At 41.2% G+C, this 23,377-nt stretch overlaps 1 protein-coding gene across 1 annotated transcript in view; it reads right to left on the reverse strand.

The window, feature by feature from the left end:
- The window catches only part of DPT (dermatopontin), a 39,662-nt gene extending 17,326 nt beyond the window's left edge, over nucleotides 1-22,336 (reverse strand). The window contains exons 1-2 of the mRNA XM_007458114.1: nucleotides 22,032-22,336; nucleotides 1-125 (exon numbers count right to left, since the gene is read on the reverse strand). Of these exons, the coding sequence (XP_007458176.1) occupies nucleotides 1-125; nucleotides 22,032-22,336 (430 nt within the window). The remainder of the gene's footprint in view (nucleotides 126-22,031) is intronic.
- Between the last annotated feature and the right edge of the window lie 1,041 nt (nucleotides 22,337-23,377).

The raw sequence follows: 23,377 nt of genomic DNA on the forward strand, positions 1-23,377 counted from the left end.
AGCAGGAATATGGGCATCTCTTGCTGTAGCGACAACAGTAAAATTGCCACTCCCGATCCAGCACTGACTCGAAATAGCGGCTCTGGAACCCTGCCACCAGTCCATTGTTGGAGCACGTCTGGTACCTGAAGAGAAGAGAGCAAGTCCAAGTAAACCAACCACAATGATGCACAAGTAGAGCCCCCCTTTCCAAGATCCCAGCTCCCTCAGTTATTGAGTCATGCCACTCTTTCAATGACCTAGATTCCTTACAATTTATTCCATTTTTATGCAAATCATAAAAAAAACTTTGTTTTACTGGTAGGAATGATGTATACTCGCCATTAAAATTCAAATGATTCACAGTCTTTCAACCGAAGGAAAATTGGGAAACTGCTCTTGTTAGACCTCTATGAATATATTGTTAGATGGAAGAATGCATAAATGAATGGATATAGAGGCATCTAGAATTTTTACAAATGCAATATTATATTGTTCATGCCATTTAAAATAAAAGATAATTCACATTACTTGAATTAAAATAAAAAGAATACAAAGAGAAGCTTACACAAGACCTTCTTAGAAGCATAAACCTGGAGACTGAGCACAAGGATACTCAGCAGGCAAAGCCCAGACGGGCACAGCAATTTGTACTGGGTGACCCAGTACAAGCTGTGGGGAGCTGGGACCACAACCCCAAGTTTACACAACTTATCCAGGAATCTTTCTATTGCCCACTAGACAGCAAGCTTTACGTGGTCAGGGAGTGTTTGGTCAAAATTGTATCCCCAGTGCCCACTGTGGGTCCTAGCATATGGAAGCAGTCCTGACAGAGTGGTGATGGGCCACCTGAACTCCTCAAACATCCTCTAAGGGTCCCTTTCCTGTCCAAGCTGCTCAGTTCTAATTCTTCTTGTCTACAGACCCTCCCTGCAGTCACATGAATTTTCACTGTTTCATTCTATCCGGGCTGCTGTTGGTCTAGGAATCAGCCTCTTTCATCTTCACAGCACCTTGCTAGCTAAGCGTTGGCTTAGAACAGTGTAATCATTTCTCCCTTTGTTCCATCTCCTGTCCCACTTTCTCCCACTCCTTCCCCATATCCCACCAGTGCCTTAAGGCTTGCTCCTTTTGCTGTGTTGATGAGGTTGCTGTTCTCCACCTGGCCACAGTGGGCTCCCACCTTGCGCAGAGTGAGAGCTTTCATAAAACCTTCCAAAGGAGGTCTTTAGCTACCTCTGCTTCTTTGTATTTTTACCCACCTGGCCATTGATCATGTTCCCTCTTATGAGTAAGCAGAGAAGGCAGTTGTCTCTGTGTCACAACCTGACAGCTGCTGGAATACGACCCTGCTTTTCAAGGAAAGGTAAGTTTCCAGAAAATATAATAGATAGGGTAAGAATAAGTACCCGATGCTGATAGGTGAGAGGGACCTTGCTGACACACAAAGTATAAAACCATCAGTGACTGGATTTCATTTCATTCTTTTTAATTATTGGAAATGATCTTCTGGGTCTGACAAAACTAGATATTAAATATATTTCATGTCTGGTCAGAAAGCATCTGTATTTTTCATCATTTATTATTCATTTATGCTTATATATATTCAAACACGTGTTTATTTATCCATTCATTCGTTCAGCAAACTTTACTCCCTCGCTCTTCTGTTTCAATCACTGTGCTTCTGTGTTGAAAGAAGAATAGAGAGATGGGCTTGGTACTCGGTCACCATACAACTGGCTTGAATTCCCTGTTCCCAGGACCTGTAAGAAGTTCTGAAAGACCTTAGAAAGCTCAACTGTAGGAGATCAACAGTGCAATTTATGATGTAAATTGAGACCTGTGCCCTTTGATGATCTAGTCTTCTTTGCTCTACCAGGACTCGCATCTCATCAGGAGTATTACCACCTTGGAAAACACCTGGTATGTATCAGGAAGCCACACACTTGGAATGGACAACCAAGATCTGAAGGGTAGCCTTGGGGGCTGATCTTCCAACATGGTCTTATTCTATCCTAATCCTAGCAATGCGAGTGAAAGCCAACTTCAACAGAAAGCTCTAAGAGTTGTAAACAAAGCTCATATGTGTCCAAAGAGAGACGGTGCAGCAAACTGGTGGTCTCTGTGAGCTTCCTCCTTACCATCACTAAAATTCTGCCGTCCTCTAAAACAGCCCTTTCAGAACTGAGCCAGGCTGTTGTTTCCCTGGAGCTGTTGTTCCATTGTCTTGGTTTGTCCTGTGCACTCAGACTATCACGGGGATAGCATTCCCAGGGTGGTGAGTTCCCATAAGCAAAAATAAATATAGCAAGATAAGCTGAATGGTTTCATGGGGTACCAGTTCTGAAAGGCATCCAAGTTCCATGAATTCTCCGCCGGCTGCCAGCCAGGCAGCTGACCCCATAGTCCTGTATGGGAAGTGTATGTGTCACTCTTTCACACCACCTCAGATAACACTGCCCTGTGAAGATTATTTGGACACTACAGGCCCAGGGCCTAAGAACATATGATGAAAGTCAGACAACCAAACAGAGCTCACCTCCCCCAGCTTCTGTCCCATTGCACTCACATTTTAGTAGAGTGAGCCTGCACTGGAGTTTGGCAGTACATGAGGCCAACACAATGAAATTATTCCTTCTAGAATTGGATTTTTGTAAGGGTACATTTTCACACTCATGTGGGAACAGTATAGTAGGGCGGTTAAGAGCATAGCCTATGTTGCTGGACTGGTGCTCCAACCGCTTCTGACTGTGTCACCTTTGACAGGCTTCAGACCCTCTAATCGTCTCAGTTTCCTCATCTGTAAAATGGGCATAATAACAGTATGTACTTATTAAAGTTATTGTAAAGACCAAATAAGGCGATGTATATACAACTCTGGGGATAGTGTCTATTAATGATTAATAAATTACTTACTATTGTCATCATACTTTCATTTAGTCCACACGGCACTTGTGAGTATACTCTGTGAAATCTGCCCTTGGCTTCCCAGTCTCCATCAGTGGAAAGCTGGTGGACTCAGATGTGTTCCTTGAGCTGCTGTTTCCCTAAAACAAAGCTCACAGCAGTCGACTGTCTTAGTCGCTGACACACCCGCTTTGCAGCATAGATATTTGAATATGACTTATTGCCCCCAATAGATGGTAAAGTCCTCGAAGGAGAAAGATCACTTAATCTTCAACTTGAATTCCCCACAGTGCCTGACAATGGGGTCCAGCAAATGTTTGATGGAAGAATGATGAACAAATGAATGATCAGGGCATCTTCCATTATCAGAGGCAGAATGGACTTTTAAAAGCCTGTCATTCAAATCCAGGAAGGGCCCTGAAACTCCCTCCAAGTAGTTCTCAGGAACTTACGTGAGCAATCCATCTTCCCACTTCCACCTTCTCTTTCAGGAACAAAGCCTACTCCAGGACGAGAGTACAAAATGAATATAGCTTTAGGCATTTCTCTCCCTTTCAATCACCTTTTTAAAAAGAACCTTATTTAATAAGACTCAGTTAAACATTTGGCCACAAACTGCAGGATTGCAAACACAGGAGCCAGGCAGGTGAGAAAGGGAATGAGGGCAGCCTGTCAGTGGGAGCGGCGGGGGAAGTTGGAGAAAACTTGAATCATTAAAGTGATTCAGATTCCATTTTTTAAAAGAGTTTTATTAGCAACTAATCAAGATGATTTTTTTTTTTTTGCGGTACGGGGGCCTCTCACTGTTGTGGCCTCTCCCGTTGTGGAGCACAGGCTCCGGACGTGCAGGCTCAGCGGCCATGGCTCACGGGCCCAGCCACTCCGCGGCATGTGGGATCTTCCCTGACCGGGGCACGAACCCGTGTCCCCTGCATCGGCAGGTGGACTCTCAACCACTGCACCACGAGGGAAGCCCCAGATTCAATTTTTAAAAAGGGTTGATGGTGAAAAGACATTCCTGAGGATCTGCTTTACTTCCCACCACTTGGATTTTGTTCCTGAATGGTCCACAGAAAAGAGTTTGAGCCCAAGACTGCAGCTTTCCTGGTGAACAGTGACAGGACCCCAGCTGAGCCCTAGGCACAGACTCCCTGAGAACATTCCCTCAGAGTCTCAGGACCCTGGGGTGCCCTCATTCAGGACTCTCTCCTCTACATTTGAAAAGACATATTTTCTTTCTTCTCATCTCTTTGAAGCCTGGAGGCTCAGTTTCACAAACTGGAGCACTGTTAGCTGTGCTCCACCTGACACTAGAAACTTTCTAGAAGGAAAATCAGCAGGCAGTTACTCCTCCTCTGACAATAGTCATGGACCTTTTCTGAGAAAGTGGTCTTTCTGAAAGTGGTTTCTCTCAGGGCCTTCACCCTGAAAGCAAAGACAAAACCTTCTCCTATGTCCACAATAGCAAAACATGGAAGCGATAGGATGCAGGGGAAAGAGCCCTTGTTGAGGAATCAGCAGGCATAAGTTCTGGTCCTAGCCCTGACCTTCACATGCTGTGTGGAGCCTCATCTAAGTCACTGTGAGGATGAAATAAAATGATGCCTGCAAAAATCTTGGCGAAGATAGAAACAGGAAGATCCAGGATCCAAACTCAGATTTTTCTGAGGCCAAAGCTCCTGTTCATGAACTTTCAGGGAGCACAAAATGTTGCTCCAGGATTGTCATTCTGCTTCTGGTCCAATCTCCAGCCAGGCTTTCTCACTGTTTTTTTGTGTTCTTCATTGGGTCCAGGGCTGTTGGTCAGGCCCAATGATGGAGGCCAGGACTGGAAGGTGTGCACATATCTGGTTTTGCTGGTGAACTCCTCTGTGAAGTTTTAGTCTCTCCTTCCAGTCTCTGCTGGTCTCAGTCCCAACTCAAAGAAAGTCCAAACTCTTAGCAAATTGGGGGTGGCATTGGGTTGAGTGGAGAACAGGGTAAAGGAAAGCAGCACTATCTTGGTTAAGAGCTTTTACAATCCCATCAAATGGGTGGGCTGGTTGTGCTGGTATCTTTCTTCCAGCTCTATAAACATACAGACGTGTTTCCAGGACTGCTAGCCAGTCTTCAGCTCCACGGCAAATATGAAATAAGAGCAGCTTTGATCATCACCCAGGCTGGTGGCCACTCCATGTGACTGGGAGACCATGTGGCAAAGCTCTTACTCCCCAGTGTTTCTCTCCCAACCCAGCTTGATGAGGGTTTAAATTCCACCAAGGGGGACTCATTCTTTTAGAGTAAAGTTTGACTCCTGTAAATTCTATTTTCCCCAGAATAATCCTTTGAGTTGCTATCAGACATTTATAACATGGGTCACAGAGTTTCAGAATGTTTGTTAAGTTTTTCAACAAATAGTCATAAGAACCTACTCTATGTCAGGTGCTGTACTTGGTCTACAATCCTTTCTGGAAAGGATTGTGCAACTGTGCTAATAAGAAACACCACAACAATACAGATATTGGAGAGAAGAAGTAGATTGGTACTAAAGACAGAGAAGAGAAACAAGAGACTGGCTTGGGATGGTGGGGCAGTGAAATGGCAAGGGGAAGAGGCAAACCAGTTTTGGAGCACGTTTGCCTATTTAAAGGAGCTTTAAAAGTTCTGGATTTCTCTCTTAAGCCCCAACAGAATGACTCCATTCCCCATCTTGTCCTTTCTGCTGACATTTATACCTACTTCCGCAAAATGGAGATGACAATTCCTGCCCTGATAGTATTACATGAAGATTAAAGAGAAGCTCTATGTCAAGTGTCTACCCCAGAGCATAGCACAAAGTTTATTATGAAAGGGCAGGAAAGGAGCTCATCCAGAGATCTCCGTCTGAAGCCTAAGACTGAGCTCCACCCAACAGCAAGCAAACCCCAGTGCTGGAAGCCCAATGCCAAATAATTAGCAAGACGGAAGCACAACCCCACCCATTAGCAGAAAGGCTGCCTAAAATCACAATAAGGTCACAGACTCCCCAAAACACACCACCAGACACAGTCCTGCCCACCAGAAAGACAAGATCCAGCCTCATCCACAAGAACACAGTCCTCTCCACCAGCAAGCCTACACAACCTGCTGAACAAACCTTAGCCACTGGGGGAAGACACAAAAACAATGGGAACTAATGTGAAAATGAGACCCCAAAGACATTAGGTTAAACAAAATGAGAAGAAAGAGAAATATGCAGCAGATGAAGGAGCAAGATAAAAATCCACCAGACCAAATAAATGAAGAGGAACTAGGCAGTCTACCTGAAAAAGAATTCAGAGTAATGATAGTAAAGATGCTCCAAAATCTTGGAAATAGAATGGAGAAAATACAAGACATGTTTAACAAGGACCTAGAAGAACTAAAGAGCAAACAAACAATGATGAACAACACAACAAATGAAATTAAAAATTCTCTAGAAGGAATCAATAGCAGAATAACTGGGGCAGATCAATGGATAAGGGGCCTGGAAGATAAAATAGTGGAAATAACTACTGCAGAGCAGAATAAAGAAAAAAGAATGAAAAGAATTAAGGACAGCCTCAGAGACCTCGGGGACAATATTAAACACAAAAATATTCACATTATAGGGGTCCCAGAAGAAGAAGAGAAAAGGAAAGGGTCTGAGGAAATATTTGAAGAGATTATAGCTGAAAACTTCCCTAACATGGGAAAGGAAATAGTCACCCAAGTCCAGGAAGCACAGAGAGTCCCATAGAGGATAAATCCAAGGAGAAACATGCCAAGACACATAAAATCAAACTATCAAAAATTAAATACAAACAAAAAATAGTAAAGGCAGCAAAAGAAAAGGAACAAATAACATACAGGGGAATCCCCATAAGGTTAACAGCTCACCTTTCAGCAGAAACTCTGCAAGCCAGAAGGGAATGGCAGGGCATATTTAAAGTGATGAAAGGGAAATACCTACAACCAAGATTACTCTACCCAGCAAGGGTCTCATTCAGATTCAACAGAGAAAATAAAATGTTTAGAGACAAGTAAAATCTAAGAGAATTCAGCAGCATCAAACCAGCTTTACAACAAATGCTAAAGGAACTTCTCTAGGCAGGAAACAAGAGAAGGAACAGACCTACAAAAACAAACCTAAAACAATTAAGAAAATGGTAATAGGACCATACATATTGATAATTACCTTAAATGTAAAAGGATTAAATACTCCAACAAAAAGACATAGACTGGCTGAATGGATACAAAAATAAGACCTGTATATATGCTGTTTACATGAGACCCACTTCAGGCCTAGGGATACATACAGACTGAAAGTGAGGGGATGGAAAAAGATATTCCATGCAAATGAAAATCAAAAGTAAGCTGGCGTAGCAATTCTCACATCAGACAAAATAGACTTTAAAATAAAGACTATTACAAGAGACAAAGAAGGACACTACATAACGATGAAGGGATCAATCCAAAAAGAAGATATAACAATTGTAAATATTTATGCACCCAATATAGGAGCATCTCAATGCATAAGGCAAATGCTAACAGCCATAAAAGGGGAAATCAACAGTAACACAATAATAGTAGGGGACTTTAACACCCCACTTCCTCAAATGGACAGATCATCCAAAGTGAAAATAAATAAGGAAACATGAGCTTTAAATCACACATTAAACAAGATGGACTTAATTAATATTTATAGGATATTCCATCCAAAAACAACAGAATACACTTTCTTCTCAAGTGCTTATGGAACATTCTCCAGGATAGTTCATATATTGGGTCACAAATCAAGCCTCAGTAAATGTAAGAAAACTGAAATCGTATCAAGCATTTTTTCTGACCACAATGCTATGAGACTAGATATCAATTACAGGAAAAAAAAATGTAAAAAAATACAAACAGATGTAGGCTAAACAATACAATACTAAATAACCAAGAAATCACTGAAGAAAGGAAAGAGGAAATAAAAAAATACTTAGAAAAAAATGACAATGAAAACACGGCAATCCAAAACCTATGGGATGCAGCAAAAGCAGTTCTAAGAGGGAAGTTTGTAGCAATACAATCCTACCTCAAGAAACAATAAAAATTTCAAATAAACAATGTAACCTTTCACCTAAAGCAATTAGAGAAAGAAGAACAAAGAACCCCCCAAAGTTAGCAGAAGTAAAGAAATCATAAAGATCAGATAAGAAATAAATGAAAACGAAATGAAGGAAGCCATAGCAAAGATCAATAAAACTAAAAGCTGGTTGTTTGTGAAGATAAACAAAATTGATAAACCATTATCCAGACTCATCACGAAAAAGAGGGAGAAGACTCAAATCAACAGATTTAGAAATGAAAAAGAAGTAACAACTGACACTGCAGAAATAGAAAGGATCATGAGAGATTAGTAAATGCAACTATATGTTAGTAAAATGGACAACCTGGAAGAAATGGACAAATTCTTAGAAAAGCATCTTCCGAGACTGAACCAGGAAGAGCTAGAAAATATAAACAGACCAATCACAAGCACTGAAATTGAAACTGTGATTAAAAATCTTCCAACAAACAAAAGCCTGGGACCAACTGGTTTCACAGGCGATTCTATCAGACATTTAGAGAAGAGCTAACACCTATCCTTCTCAAACTCTTCCAAAATATAGCAGAGGGAGGAAGACTCCCAAACTCATTCTATGAGGCCACCATCACCCTGATACCAAAACCAGACAAAGTTGTCACAATAAAAGAAAACTACAGACCAATATCACTGATGAACATAGATGCAATAATCCTCAACAAAATACTAGCAAACAGAATACAATAGCACATTAACAGGATCATACACCATGATCAAGTGGGATTTATCCCAGGAATGCAAGGATTCTTCAATATACGCAAATCAACAATGTGATAAACCATATTAACAAACTGAAAGGTAAAAACCATATGATAATCTCAATAGATGCAGAAAAAGCTTTCAACAAAATTCAACACCCATTTATAATAAAAACTCTCTAGATAGGAGGCAGAGAGGGAACCTACCTGAACATAATAAAGGCCATATATGACAAACCCACAGCCAACATCGTTCTCAATGGTGAAAAACTGAAACCATTTTCTCTAAGATCAGGAACAAGACAAAGTTGCCCACTCTCCCCACTATTATTCCACATGATTTTGGAAGTTTTAGCCACAGCAATCAGAGAAGAAAAGGAAATAAAAGGAATCAAAATCAGAAAAGACGAAGTAAAGCTGTCACTGTTTGCAGATGACATGATACTATACATAGAGAATCCTAAAGATGCTACCAGAAAACTACTAGAGCTAATCAATGAATTTGGTAAAGTAGCACAATACAAAATTAATGCACAGAAATCTCTTACATTCCTATACACTAAAGTTGAAAAATGTGAAAGAGAAATTAAGGAAACACTCCCACTTACCTTTGCAACAAAACAAATAAAATACCTAGGAATAAACCTACCTGAGACAAAAGACCTTTATGCAGAAAATTATAAGACACTGATGAAAGAAATTAAAGATGTTACAAACAGATGGAGTGATATACCATGTTCTTGGATTGGAAGAATCAACATTGTGAAAATGACTCTACTACCCAAAGCAACCTACAGATTCAGTGCAATCCCTATCAAATTACCAATGGCATTTTTTACAGAACTAGAACAAAAAATGTTAAAATTTGCATAGAGACACAAAAGACCCTGAATAGCCAAACCAATCTTGAGAAAGAAAAATGCAGCTGGAAGAATCAGGTTCCCTAACTTCAGACTATACTACAAAGCTACAGTAATCAAGACAGTATGGTACTGACACAAAAACAGAAACATAGATGAATGGAACAGGATAGAAAGCCCAGAGATAAACCCATGCACATATAGTCACCTTATCTTTGATAAAGGAGGCAAGAATATACAATGGAGAAATGACAGCCTCTTCAATAAGTGGTGCTAGGAAAACTGGACAGCTACATGTAAAAGAATGAAATTAGAGCACTTCCTAACACCATACACAAAAGTAAACTCAAAATGGATTAAAGACCTAAATGTAAGGCCAGTCACTATAAAACTCTTAGAGGAAAACATAGGCAGAACACTCTATGACATACATCACAGCAAGATCCTTTTTGACCCACCTCCTGGGGAAATGGAAATAAAAACAAAAATAAACAAATGGGACCTCATGAAAGTTAGAAGCTTGTGCACAGCAAAGGAAACCATAAACAAGACAAAAAGGCAGCCCTCAGAATGGGAGAAAATGTTTGCAAATGAAGCAACCGACAAAAGATTTTTCTCCAAAATTTACAAGCAGCTCATGCAGCTCAATATCACAAAAACAAACAATCCAATCCAAAAATGGGCAGAAGACCTAAATAGACATTTCTCTAAAGAAGATATAAAGGTAGCCAACAAACACATGAAAGTGTTCAACATCACTAATCATTAGAGAAATGCAAATCAAAACTACAATGAGGTATCACCTCACAGTGGTCAGAATGGCCATGATCAAAAAACCCACAATCAATAAATGCTGGAGAGGGTGTGGAGAAAAGGCACCCCTCTTGCACTGTTGGTGGGAATGTAAATTGGTACAGCCACTATGGAGAACAGTATGGAGTTTCCTTAAAAAACTAAAAATAGAACTACTCTTTGGCCCAGAAATTCCACTAGTGGGCATATACCCTGAGAAAACCATAATTCAAAAAGAGTCATGTACCACAATGTTCATTTTAGCACTATTTACAATAGCCAGGACATGGACACAACCTTAGTGTCCATCGACAGATGAATGGATAAAGATGATGTGGCACATATATACAAAGAACTATTACTCAGCCATAAAAAGAACCTAGATTGAATTATTTGTAGTGAGGTGAATGGACCTAGAGTCTGTCATACAGAGTGAAGTAAGTCAGAAAGAGAAAAGAAATACTGTATGCTAGCACATATATATGGAATCTTAAAAATCTTGGTTCTGATGAACCTAGGGGCAGGACAGGAATAAAGATTTGATGTAGAAAATGGACTTGAGGACAGGGGGAGGGGGAAGGGTAAGCTGGGACAAAGTGAGAGAGTGGCATGGACGTATATACACTACCAAATGTAGAATAGATAGCCAGTGGGAAGCAGCTGCATAGCACAGGGAGATCAGCTCAGTGCTTTGTGACTACCTAGAGGGGTGGGATAGGAATGGTGGGAGGGAGATACAAGAGGGAGGGGATATTGGGTATATGTATACATATAGCTGGTTCACTCTGTTATACAGCAGAAACTAACACAACAGTGTAAAGCAATTATACTCCAATAAAGATGTTTAAAAAAAAAAAAGGCAGGAAAGCAGAAAAGGTAATAGTTGTTATTATTACTATTATCATAAATATTTGCAATTAAATGGAAAGAGAAGCTACATCCTAGTCTCCACAAAACACTTTCTTTTGGAGCCTATATTAGGAATTATCAAGGTTGAACCCTTCCCGTGGGGCAGTAAGATTAACCTCAGAAAGTAGATAATAAAACATAATTTGAAGCTCACCTGCTCCTAGAAATCTTCCTTTCTTGAAAATTCTAACCTTGCTGATTTTTCTTCCTCATGACACGTTGATGTCACCATCACACATTTCACCTAACATATACTATCTCTGAACCATCTTATCGTGGGATAGTGCAGGGGTTTTGAAGGTAAACACTGTACCACTGATTACTGGTCCCCCTGCCACAATGATGGGGGTATGAACAGTCTCTTTAAATAGTGCTGAGTTATAAGCGGTCTGCTCTCTTCCTGCCCACATCTGGGTAAGAGTTCTGCTATCTTCTCCATGTCGGGTTTTAATTCTGCTAGTATCTAGCAGGTTTCAAGATGATGAATCAGAAATGAACTGCTGAACAGCTTCTCTGGATAGAAAGCCATAGGACAGGACAAGGGAGAAATAGAAATTCTTCCCAAAACACAAACTCCTGCCCTGTTTTAGAAAAATACAAGCAGTAGAGGCTAACCCAAAGGCCTCTGAGAAGATCCAGGTTATATTATGAGATGTATTTATGTCCTGAGATCACTTTTGGCCTGAGAACAATTCCAGATCATGCAGGGATTTCAGGCTTAATTAACCACAGGAGCTCCTGAAGTCAATTATTTACAATATTTGTTAACCAAGAGATCTAATACTACCACTGTGTTATCTGAAATGTGAAAAATATTTGACACTCATATTGTACACTTAATATGTATACTGAATTATATGTTCCCAAAACAAAATGGTACCTATCAGTGGCCTTTGTAATCTAGCAATTTGTATATTTCAAATCCAGCTTTATAATTTACCAACTGTGTGATATTTATCTCTTTGAGTTTCAGTTTCCAGAGAGTAGTCTTAATAGTAAGGGTAAATAACTCTTATAAAGGACTTACCATGTGCCAGGCATTGTGTTAAGCACTATTCCTGCATTAGTTATTTTAATGACCAAAACAATCCTGTGAAATGGGCTTGGATAATCAGTTCCCCACCACCACCACCATTTGATGGTTAAGGAAACTCAGGTTTAGAGAGGTTAAGTAATTCCCCAAAGGACACACAGCAAATAATACATATATATTATCTCATTTAATTCTCACAACAATTCTGGGGCATTGTCTTTGTAGAAGTAGAAGCTGAGGCTTAGAAAGTTGACATGACTTGCCTAAAGCTAATAGTGGGGCTGCATTTTGAGAACTGTTCTGTTTGTCTCCAAAGTCCATATTCTTTCCATTACTTCAAGATACCTCGAAGAAACACACGCATACACAGAGAGAGAGAGAGAGGAGAGAGAGAAAGGTATCCTAATTCTGTGGAAATCTCTTATTCATTAGGAATATTATATCTGACAAATATGCAGACAGAAGCAAATCCCCTACTGGGAGGAGTGAACGTTTACCATCCTTATGAGCACAGCCAAGAGCCATTTTGCAAAGCCCAAGTTCCCTCAGACAATTGATTCCTAGATCTCAGGACAGTGACCAAGATGGAAAGTTGGCAAGAATCCTAGATCTGCTATAACTCTATTCTCCCACACTCAACCTTGTTTCCCTCAGAGGTCAATCTTACATAGGTGTGAAATCTTCTTTAGCCCAGAGCTGACTACAACTTTATTCAAGATCAAAAATACCACCAACATTTAATATTCACCAGCAGCACTGTGGCATCAGCACTGTGGCTTGGGTTCCACCTCTGCACTAGCTATGAGCAGGCAAGTCTCCTAATGCTTCTGAACCATGGTCCTTCATGTATAAAATGGGGAAAATAGTAATGCTGCCCTGAAGTATTATTGTGAAGCTCAAATAAGATTAGACCATGAGTAGCACAAGGGCATAGACTGTATGTTATTTATCTTCATAATCTTGGAGTCTGGCAAAGTTTGTGATAATAAACATTTGGTAGTGAATGAATAAGCAAATGAATGTATGAATGAGGAATACGTTATAAACTATAAAGCACCATATCAATTAGGATTAAGATAATAGCACTTACACTTAATGTACTTGTTTCATTGCTCTTTCAATTGCTTCACTCTTGGCTTTAATTCATAATCTATGATGTAGGGAGGTTGTTCTAGATTTTACATGAGATCCCTCCCAGTGCTGAGATTTTGTGATTCTGTTAAACTCTGCCTTTTAAACTCCCAATATGTACTCTACCAGCCTGCATCCTTATTTTTTAATCTTTTAATTCTGAAATAATTTTTGAGATACAGAAGATTTGTAAAGATAATACATAGGATTCATGTATACCCTTCACCTAGCTTACCCTAAAGTTATCTCTGTCACTCTGGTGCCTTTATGAACACTAAGAAATTAACATTGTAAACCACTAAACTCCAGACTTCATTTAGGTTTTACCAGGTTTTCCATTAATGCACTTTTTCTGTTGCAGGATCCAAACCAGGATACCATGTAGCATTTAGCCTATATGGCTTTTGCAATAAAAAGTTTTACTATTGTATTTTTAAAAGCATTTTGGGACATTAAGATTTGGGGGATAATGGAAACCTAATAAAGAATTTATCCTGAGCTAACAAGTGTGTCAGCCATCCTCTGTACATGGTTTAGAGAACTTCAGGAACTCAAAAAAGACCATCCTGCATGGTGGTGAATGCAAGAAGCCAAAATGAGATGTGTACAATAAAGTTGAGCCCCATATTATAGACACTGGAATATTGAGAATCAAAAATGTAAGCATAAGTTTGTTTTTGAAGTCTGTGAGTCTGTCTGTTTGTAAATAAATTCATTTGTATCATTTTTTTAGATTCCACATAACAGTGATATCATATGATATTTGTCTTTCTCTTTCTGACTTATTTCACTTAGTATGATAATCTCTAGGTCCATCCATGTTGCTGCAAATGGCATTATTTCATTCTTTTTTATGACTCAGTAGTATTCCCCTGTATATATGTACTGGGGGGGGGGTAAATTAGGAGTTTGGGATTAACATATACACACTACTATATAGAAAATAATCAACAAGGACTTACTATACAGCACAAGGAACTCTACTCAACATTCTGTAATAACCTATATAGGAAAAGAATTTGAAAAATAATGGATATATGTATAATTGAATCACTTTGCTGTACACCTGAGACTAACACAATATTGTAAATCAACTATACTCCAATATAAAATAAAAAATTAAATTAAAAAATGTAAGCAAAATGGTTTCCCTTGCAGGAATATCTCAGGCTTCTTTGTTGAGGGCACTGTGGGCTGCTTGATGCACTAACTAGTCTTATTTGGTCTTTTGCTACATATTTAGTGGGGCCCACTATGTGCCAGCATTATTCTAGTGCTGGGCAATATTCTATACAGTGGTGATCGAGACAAAGTCCCTACATTCACGAAGCTTATAATCTGAAGGGGACAAACTATAAATACAAATCATGTAATGACAAGAGCACTGCAGGAAACATAACGCAGTTTGGGGAGTAGAGTGTGAGAGACGTTGGTTTAGAGGAGGGGGTCTGGGGAAAACTTCTCTGAAGAGGTGAGCACTGTGTGTACTGAATGATCAGAATAATGAAACAGGACGGATTGCTCTGTATTAGACAGAACCTTGGTCTCAGTTAGAATCAGATTATGGAAAACTGAGTTCCTACTGTAAAAAATTAATAAGCAGAAACCTCAATTAGAGTCACGAGACCAGAAAGGGGTGCTCTCATACCCTTCAAAGATAGCAGAGCCCAACAGAAGAAGAAAGATTTCCTCTTCTTGCCTGGCAAGAGCTCAGCCAATGAGAGATTGTCATAACACAACCAATGAAAAGCCATGAACTTTGTTTAATATAGGTTCCCCCAACTTCCTTTTCCCCTCTGTAAAAGAGTTTTCTCCTCTCCATTTTGCAGGGACTTGTGCATGCCTCACTATAGTTGTAGACCCCAAATTGCAATTCTTTGCTCCTCCAAATAAACTCATTTTTTTCTGGAGCTATAACTGGCTGTCTATTTGTTTTAGGTCAACATTTTATTGTTCCATATGGGGGTCCAGTGAAGACCCCTGATTACTCTGAGGCTTGTAAGCAAACAGGTGTGGTACTACATTGAACTCATTGTTGCTCACTGCTTTGTAACTGACCCTGGGGTTTGAGGGTAAGTCTTTCTCCTGGATCTGAGCTTCATCTTCTGCGTTTTGAAGCTCTGCAGGTTTTATTTGGGATCTGTTTTAAGGTTTCATCTTTTTTTGGTTAAGACCTTGTTCTGTATGCGACTACTCATTTGGCACTTCAGCCTGATTTTTGAAATCAGACTGATCCAGCTTGAACTGGCTAGCCATCAGCCCATTCCTTCAGGAATAGGGGCTGTTCTATTGGAACTGTGCTGAGCAGCTTCCTGCCTGGCTCTTCCAGGACTAGACTGTTCCCTTAGAACTGGCTGGTATTAGGCCTGCAGGCTGTTTGAGCTATTTGAGCTGCTTAGGTTGTTTGAAAAGAATTATTTTACTCTAGAGAAAAAGCTCTGAGAAACAGGATCCCAGTTATCTAAATATTTTGAGGGTACCCCTTTCCTACAGAGATCCTGGCCCATTTTATGTTTGAAAACCAAGGTCCTCCTTCATGTGCATGTCTAACCAAACTGGACTGACCTAACCAAAAGCAATTTAGAATATCAATGACCATTATGAGGAACTTTTGAAATTCCTAAATGTACTTTTCTTAAAACCAAATTGGACAACCATAGCTCTAAAATTTCCAAAACTAAATGGAATGCCTATTTCAATTGGTATGTTTAGGCTCCCAAACATTATCAGCAGCCTAAAATTGCATCTTTGCAAAATAAGATTTTAAGATGAACTAAGATAAACAATTAAAGAAAGGCAACATGGCTCCCAAAGCCTCAGGCTCTTCTTCCTTGGCTTCTCTGTCTCAGGCTCCATCTCCAGCACCGTCTTGTCTCACTCCTCCTCCTGCTCAGGTCTCACCTCCAGTGCCAGCTTCCGCCTTCCCTTCTTTTTGCCTGCCTATACCTCCCTTATGTCCCCAGTTCCCCAATACTAATTCTCTTGCCAGACTTCCCTATTTTTTCTCTGAAACTCTCCCCACTCCCTTTTCCTCTGAACTTATCAGAACCTATCCCTTTAAAATTAAGCCTTTTGGGGATCCAGAGGCCAAAGCCTTAATTTCTTATATTTCCTGGACTAATGTTGAATTGCGAGTCATGGTCAGAGATTCTCCCAAAGTCACTGGAGATCCTCACAGATTTGCTGAATTAATATAGTCATTCAGATTTATCAACCCGGTTTCTAAGACTTAACGTCAGCTTGTTCATATGCTTGTAGGTGAAGGCCAGGCCCAGCATTGGATGAAAACTGTTAGTAGAGGAAAGCCCAACAGTTCTCTAGAATTACAACCATGAGACCAGCCCACTAACTTATTATATGATCAGGCTTAGGCAATCAATAAGTGACTTCGTTGAGGAATTCCTAGGGCTTTTCCAAAGCCTGTTGAATGGAACAAAATTCAGGCTTGCGCACAAAAATCTGATGAACCTGTTTATGACTATTACAATCGATTTCATATTATTTTTAAAGCAAATTCTGGTCTTTCTTCAGATGTTGATTCCACCCATGTAGCTTGTAACTCTATGTTTAGTCATAGGCTGACCCAGAACTTCTCCCTTCTGGTAAAAAGGACCAGGACGGAACAGGAAAATTTGTCCACTCCAGATTTAGTTAATCTGATAAACCAGCTCTCTCATACTTTAAATGAGTCACCTAAAAGGAAGACTGACCAAATTCTTAACCTTCAACTCCAGCAAGTGAAGGCCCTTAAATGACCCCCCACCCACCCCGAGTTTCTGCTATTATTGCAAAAAGCCATGACATTGGAAAAGACTTTGCTACAAATTTAAGTGCTTTAGGTGCCTTCAGCCCTCTAATCAGCCTTTTCCAACATCCTCCCGGTTCTCAGTGACTAAGCTCCTGGGAACTATAGGAGCTCTTCCCAATCTTCCCTCTTAACTGACTTGAAGAACATTTCTCCAGATTGGGGATAAATCTCTTCCAGACCTCACTGACCCTGGAGCCACACTCCTGGTACTCAACCCCTCTACTATCAATCACCCCTTGCCTTGCAGTGCTAAAACAATTCAAATAGTAGGGATCTCTAATAAACCTCAAGAGGTTTCTGTCCTTGAACGTATTCCATTTTGTTTAGGCCCTTTGAAAGACACATACCCCTTTCTCCTTAGTTTCTCTGCCCATCCATTTATTAGGTCAAGACTTCTTTGAGAAGTATATAGAACTTTCTTTCTCCCAAAAGGAGAAAGCAATCCTAGAATTGACAGTAGTTATCAAAGCAGCCAACCAGGTGAATTATATTACTCTTTGACATCTTTTATTTGCTTTGTTTTTGATGGTACTAGAGTTTATTCTGGAAACACTGATCATCTACCCCTATTGAATCAACTACCACCCTCCTTACGGGCAAAATCTACAGCTGATACTGGCAAAATTCACAGCCCACCTCCCATCAAGATTCAAATAGATCTCTTAAAACCTGTTCCCAGAATTAATCAACATCCTGTAAGTAAAGAAGCCCTTCAAGGCATAAAAACCATCTTAGAAGATTACAAGCTCAAGGCCTCACTGTCCCTTAACCAGTCCCTGTAACGCTCTTATTTTACTGGTGAGAAAACCTAAGGACTTAGAGTTGAGGTTTGTCCAGGACCATTTCACCATTTCATTAGAAGCTCTCTTGAAAATTCTCATCACATTCCACATTTCTCAGCTGCCTCACTTCATAAGAAGCCCTTTTGTTAGCTGTTCCTCACATCACTTTTTTATGTTGTAATAATCTTAATTCTGCTACTCTTCTCCCTTCTGTTACTGATGAAGTTCCTCTTGACTGCTTAACACTGATGGATCACCTACTGACTCCTTGTAAATGATCTGTAGGAAATTCTTTGGGTAAGGTTGACTATTCATGGTTCACTAGTAGCTCTTATTTAAAAGGTGACAACGGCAAATGTTGTGCTGAGTATGCTATTGCAACTTCTTTTGATATTGTTGAGGCAGTGCCTTCATCTATGGCTACTTCAGCCTAACAGGCTGAATTATATGCTCTTATGTGGGCTTGGACCTTAGCCAAGGATAAAACTGCCAAAATTTGGAGTAGCTCATGATTTTGGAATGTTGTGGAAGTAACATGGTTTCCTCTTCTCTATCATGTGACTTATATTTGGTAAATTCATAAATTCAAATAATTAGCTCTAAAACAAGCTGCCATCTTGAAATATCTTCTTGGGAATTCTTTGAAGCCCTGGGGATAAAGCAGATGCCAATATACTGAATGTTCTTCTGAATTCAGACTCCATGTAAAGCTGGTTTGCCTCAAATTAGCCTCATCAAATTTCAGATTCACAAAATCTTTATTGACTGTTCATGATGTGCCAGGAATTTGTTTTAGATTTAGATTTGTTTTAGAGTTCTCCTACACTTTCTCCTGTAAGCGTCACGGTAACACCCTCTAACAGCTTGTGAGGTGGGTGTCACACTCTTTTCTTGTTTTCCAGAATGAGAAACTGAATGCCCAAAACCACAGAGCTCAGAGATGATAGAAACAGGAGCTGCAAATCAAAAAGTTTCCTGATTCTAAGACCAGAGCCCCTTCCACCACACTCCAGCTCAGCCTCACTACAGAATTCCAGTTTCATCCTGTTCCACACAGGACCCACATATCCTGCAGCCTGGGTCAACCCAGGTTTGAGAAGACGCCCCAAGAACAACTGAGGCATGCTCTGAGATGGCAAAACACCACTCATGGAACTCAGGTAAAACCTCCAAACAGTTGTTAGTGAGGTACCAGCATGCACACTTCAGAATCTGCCAACTGAAGAAGTCATTTTCAACAGAGAAACCCTAGCAAAACAGCAGTGTTACAAGTCACTCAGCCATGACAGAAACACTTTTTAAAGACTGTGCTCCAATTAGCAAGTGTCTTTAGCAGACCCTATGTACTGTTGTCACAACCGTGTTCAAGATTCCTCGTCCCCTTTTAAAATAAGCCTGCAAGCTAATGTAGTTATAGAAGGCAGCCAAATTGCACAAAACTGTCAACTCTTCCTCCGGAACAGATTAAGACCCTGCAGCCAACAGGAAGATATAACTGCTCCCCAGTTTATGAGCAATTTCTTTCCTTCCAGATTTTTCACTGAGACAGGAGTCTAAACTCAAAGCAATAATCATCCAACAAAAATGCCTCTGGAATAATTGAGATCAGTCCTGGGACAGCTGAGTCCTACTGTTTTTCATGTTTGTACATTTTTTACTCTGTGATTAATGGAGGAGGAGATGACAAAACAGAGGGTGGAAAGGGAGAAAGAAAAAAATAATATCACTTGACTCTGCATACTCAAAAATGTGGAAGAAGAGAAGGTGGAAGAGAGATCGTGCCTGTCAGTTTCTCATTCGACTCACATTGGTCAAACAAAGTCACATAATTTCTACTCCCTCTCATACTTTTCTTCAGACAGTTTGGGAGTTAATGACAAACCAGTCACACCCTGGCAAGTTTGAAACTAAACATAATTTGCCTTCTCTCCCTAGCAGGGGTAAACACAAGAATCAACAGAATGATAGAAAAATCCAACTGTCTTTTCAGAGCCAAGCAGAGGAAAGAGAACTGGAGCCATGGAGCCTTGCGAGATCATGCAGTCTGAACGCTCACTTTCCAAATGTGGCGGGAGCCTAGAGAGCTGAACCCATGGTTCAAGGTCACCTGGCAAGTTGTCTTTAGAACCAGGATCTAAATCCAGGCCTCCTGATTCAGAGCCCAGGGCTCTTCCTTTGGGGCTTAAGAAATCATCTGAGTGTGTTTTGCTGTGGCTCTACAAGGGGGACATTAGAAAGGGGCCCCACCCATATAATAGCCCCCTAAGTTGGAGGACTAGACAGACAGTTGTAATTTGGGTATCCCCATGCTCTGTGCCAGGCAACTGGCCTGGCTACAGGGAACCACTGGAGACTGTCAGTCATTGAGGTGAGGCTGCCATCTGTCAGAAGGGGTTTTGGATAATTAAATCTGCTCACTAGAGGCAGTGAGGGGGATGAGAAAGGCCCAATGATGGGGCCCCTGACCTGAAGCTGCTTGTGTGACCCTCTCCCCATCCCTTCCACAGGCTGGCTGAGCCCCTCCTCAGTCATGGTAGTAAACAAGCTGGTCCAATCCCTCTAGGGCTGGCTTCTGCTGTGATTTGCAGAGCCCTCCGTCCTCAGGCTGAAGAACTGCCCTGAGTCCAGTCCTGTGGCCCTGGCTGTGCTGACTGAGCCCACACTGGGAAGAGGGAGCAGACTCTCAAGTCTGTCTCACCCATCACCAGGGCTAAGCACATACAATTTGGAGCTGAGACTCACTGGATCTACATACTTGCTCTACCACTTCCCAGCCGAGGAAACCCCTGATCTCTAGACTGCATTCTGTCTAACTATAAAATGACTTAGAGATTTGTTTTGAGCATTAAATGAGAAAATCCATATAAATCACCCAGCATGGTGCTTACTCAGGGTAAGCACTCAATCAATGGCCGCTGTTTTTATTACTGAGAGGTACCTTCCACCCATCAGTCTTTTCCTCTTGATCTCCCATCATTGTTCTGTGTGCTGCTGGAGTGACCCTCAGAGTTTTGTTCTTGACCATCCCTAACCCCCATTACACCACATGCATGCTGGGAGTCCTTAAAGAATCTTCTCTCTACAGTTACCATAACAGCAGCCTGCCAGTTGGGCTTCCTCTTCCCCGGGCCAGCCTTCCACAGGGTCTGCTTCCACCCATTCCCCTGCCCCACCCAGTGGTCCTGCTTTCATCCTGGCTGCTATGATTAACTGGCCTCACAGACCATAGCTCCTAGGATGGGCTCTGACCAAGTACTAGGGCGACACAGTCACATCCCACAGTGAAGACACAGCCTCATACCATTTCCATGTCATTAACCATGGCAGAGCCCAGTCAGAAGAGAACAGTCCTCCCCAAAAGACTTTAGTAAACTATTTCCCAACAATGAAACCCATTTTAAATTCAGACAGAGAGAAGGACCTTGGTACTCAAAACTGAGAGAGCACATTTAATCAGGGCAGGAGAGAGCTATTTAATTTCACTTCTCTTTGCCTAAGCTTCTTTGACCCCTCTCCCCATTCGTTTGCTCTAAATCAATATTTCTCAAACTGTCTGTGGTGAACGTCCCATTGTTTATTTTCCCCAAACTATTGGGTACCAATGCTTTTGTAAAACAGTCAAAATAAATTACTACCAAACTAAAATGTCACTTGGATGTCACAGCAATGTGGAATTGCTATAAAGTTCCGTAAATACTTTCAATTTCTGTACTTAACTTTTGGCGAACTGGTAAACGTTTCGCAGACCCCTACTAGTCCTGGACCAAACTGAGAGTAGGGCTGCTTCTGGAAGGAACAGAACCACAGAGGAGTCCATCTGCCACGGACACCCCCCATTCTGGGTGTTTGTCCTGTAATGCAGTCTGCTCAGCAGTGACCCTGCCCCACCCAGAGCATGCAATGGAAAGGTTCCTGGTAGAACTTGCCCAGTCTCTAGTAAGTGCTGTTCCCTGAGCATCAAGCATCCCCCAGTGAGAGGGATATGCTGCGATAATACCGGCCGTGTGCAGCCCGCTGGCTCTTACCATTCCATTCCAGCCCTGTTGATCTCCTCCCACCAGCATTCTGTGGGCTCCCCCAGGCTCTGAGGCGTGGGCATGCAGGCGTAGTTCCACTGTCTGTCAGAACCTTCCTTCTTGTTGAAGATGCTCCTCACAGCCACCACCACCTGCCCATGGGGACACTGGTAGCTGAAGCCCTGCCGGTTCAGATTCACCCACCCATCATCACTATAGTCATGGTACTGCTGATGTGGGTACCCGTAGTCACCATACTGTCCCCAGGTCACGGTGACCAGTGGCAGAAGCACCCACAGAAGAGTGAGGTCCATGCTGTCTGGGTTTCTGGCAAAAAATGTCACCCTATGTCTGCTGGGCTGCTGGTTTTATACAGCTGCTGCTGACATGTGGCTTCCAGATGTGGGTGAGCAAGCAGGCTCCAACTGCAGTGTGTCATCGTTTAAGCAAAACTTTTCAGCGCCGAGATATTGGCCATAAGTACATTCAGTTTGTTTTAAGGTGGAATTCTAAGAAAACATAAGGAACATGCAAATGGAAGAAACTCCCTAGAGGAGGAACAACTTAGCAGATAGATTATAAAAGCAAATGGCTTCACACACCTCAGAAACATTCACTTGAAAAAAGGAGCAAATTTAGATTTGCTTTTAGATTATAAAAGCAAATGGCTTCACACACCTCAGAAACATTCACTTGAAAAAAGGAGCATCTCTTAACGCTTCACTTCTCTCTTCCCTACCCCCCCCCACCCCACCACTAGCAAACCCCTGTATTTGTTCTCCAAACCAGCCTTCCAGGACCACACAAATCTGCAGAAAGTGATTTCAAAACACCAAAATAATAGGTTGAAGGGTCAGAGTTATTTAGATTTCTGCAAGGCTAGATACCTACTTTAAGCTCTCAGCCCAACATCTTTTAACCCTGAGTTATAAGCATGGAATGCCAGTTTGCAGGCTACTCTGAGAATTTTTAAGTCACATATGGAAGTACTATGGGCCCCTGGAGAGATAAGTCGGGCATTATCGCTACATTTAAGCATCCTTCTGAGCTGCTGAAATTGGGCCCATCTACACCTAGAAACCATGCTCGGCTGTCAAATACGTCGTGAGTTTAATTTGAATAAAGCCACTTTTTATCCTTTGGTGGTTTTCCCCTCTGTGTTGAGTTTTCTTTCTAATAAGGTATAACTTACATATAATAAAATTCATCTCTTCTAATGTTCAGCATACAGTCATTCAACCAGTACCATAATCAAGACACAGAACAGTTCCCTCAACCCTCTAGTCCCCTTATGCCCTTTGGTAGTCAAATCCTTCCCAATACCCAGCCCCTGGTAACCACTGATCTACTTTCCG

The sequence above is a fragment of the Lipotes vexillifer genome, unplaced genomic scaffold (genome assembly GCF_000442215.2).
Source record: "Lipotes vexillifer unplaced genomic scaffold, Lipotes_vexillifer_v1.1 scaffold189, whole genome shotgun sequence".
NCBI lineage: Eukaryota > Metazoa > Chordata > Mammalia > Artiodactyla > Lipotidae > Lipotes > Lipotes vexillifer.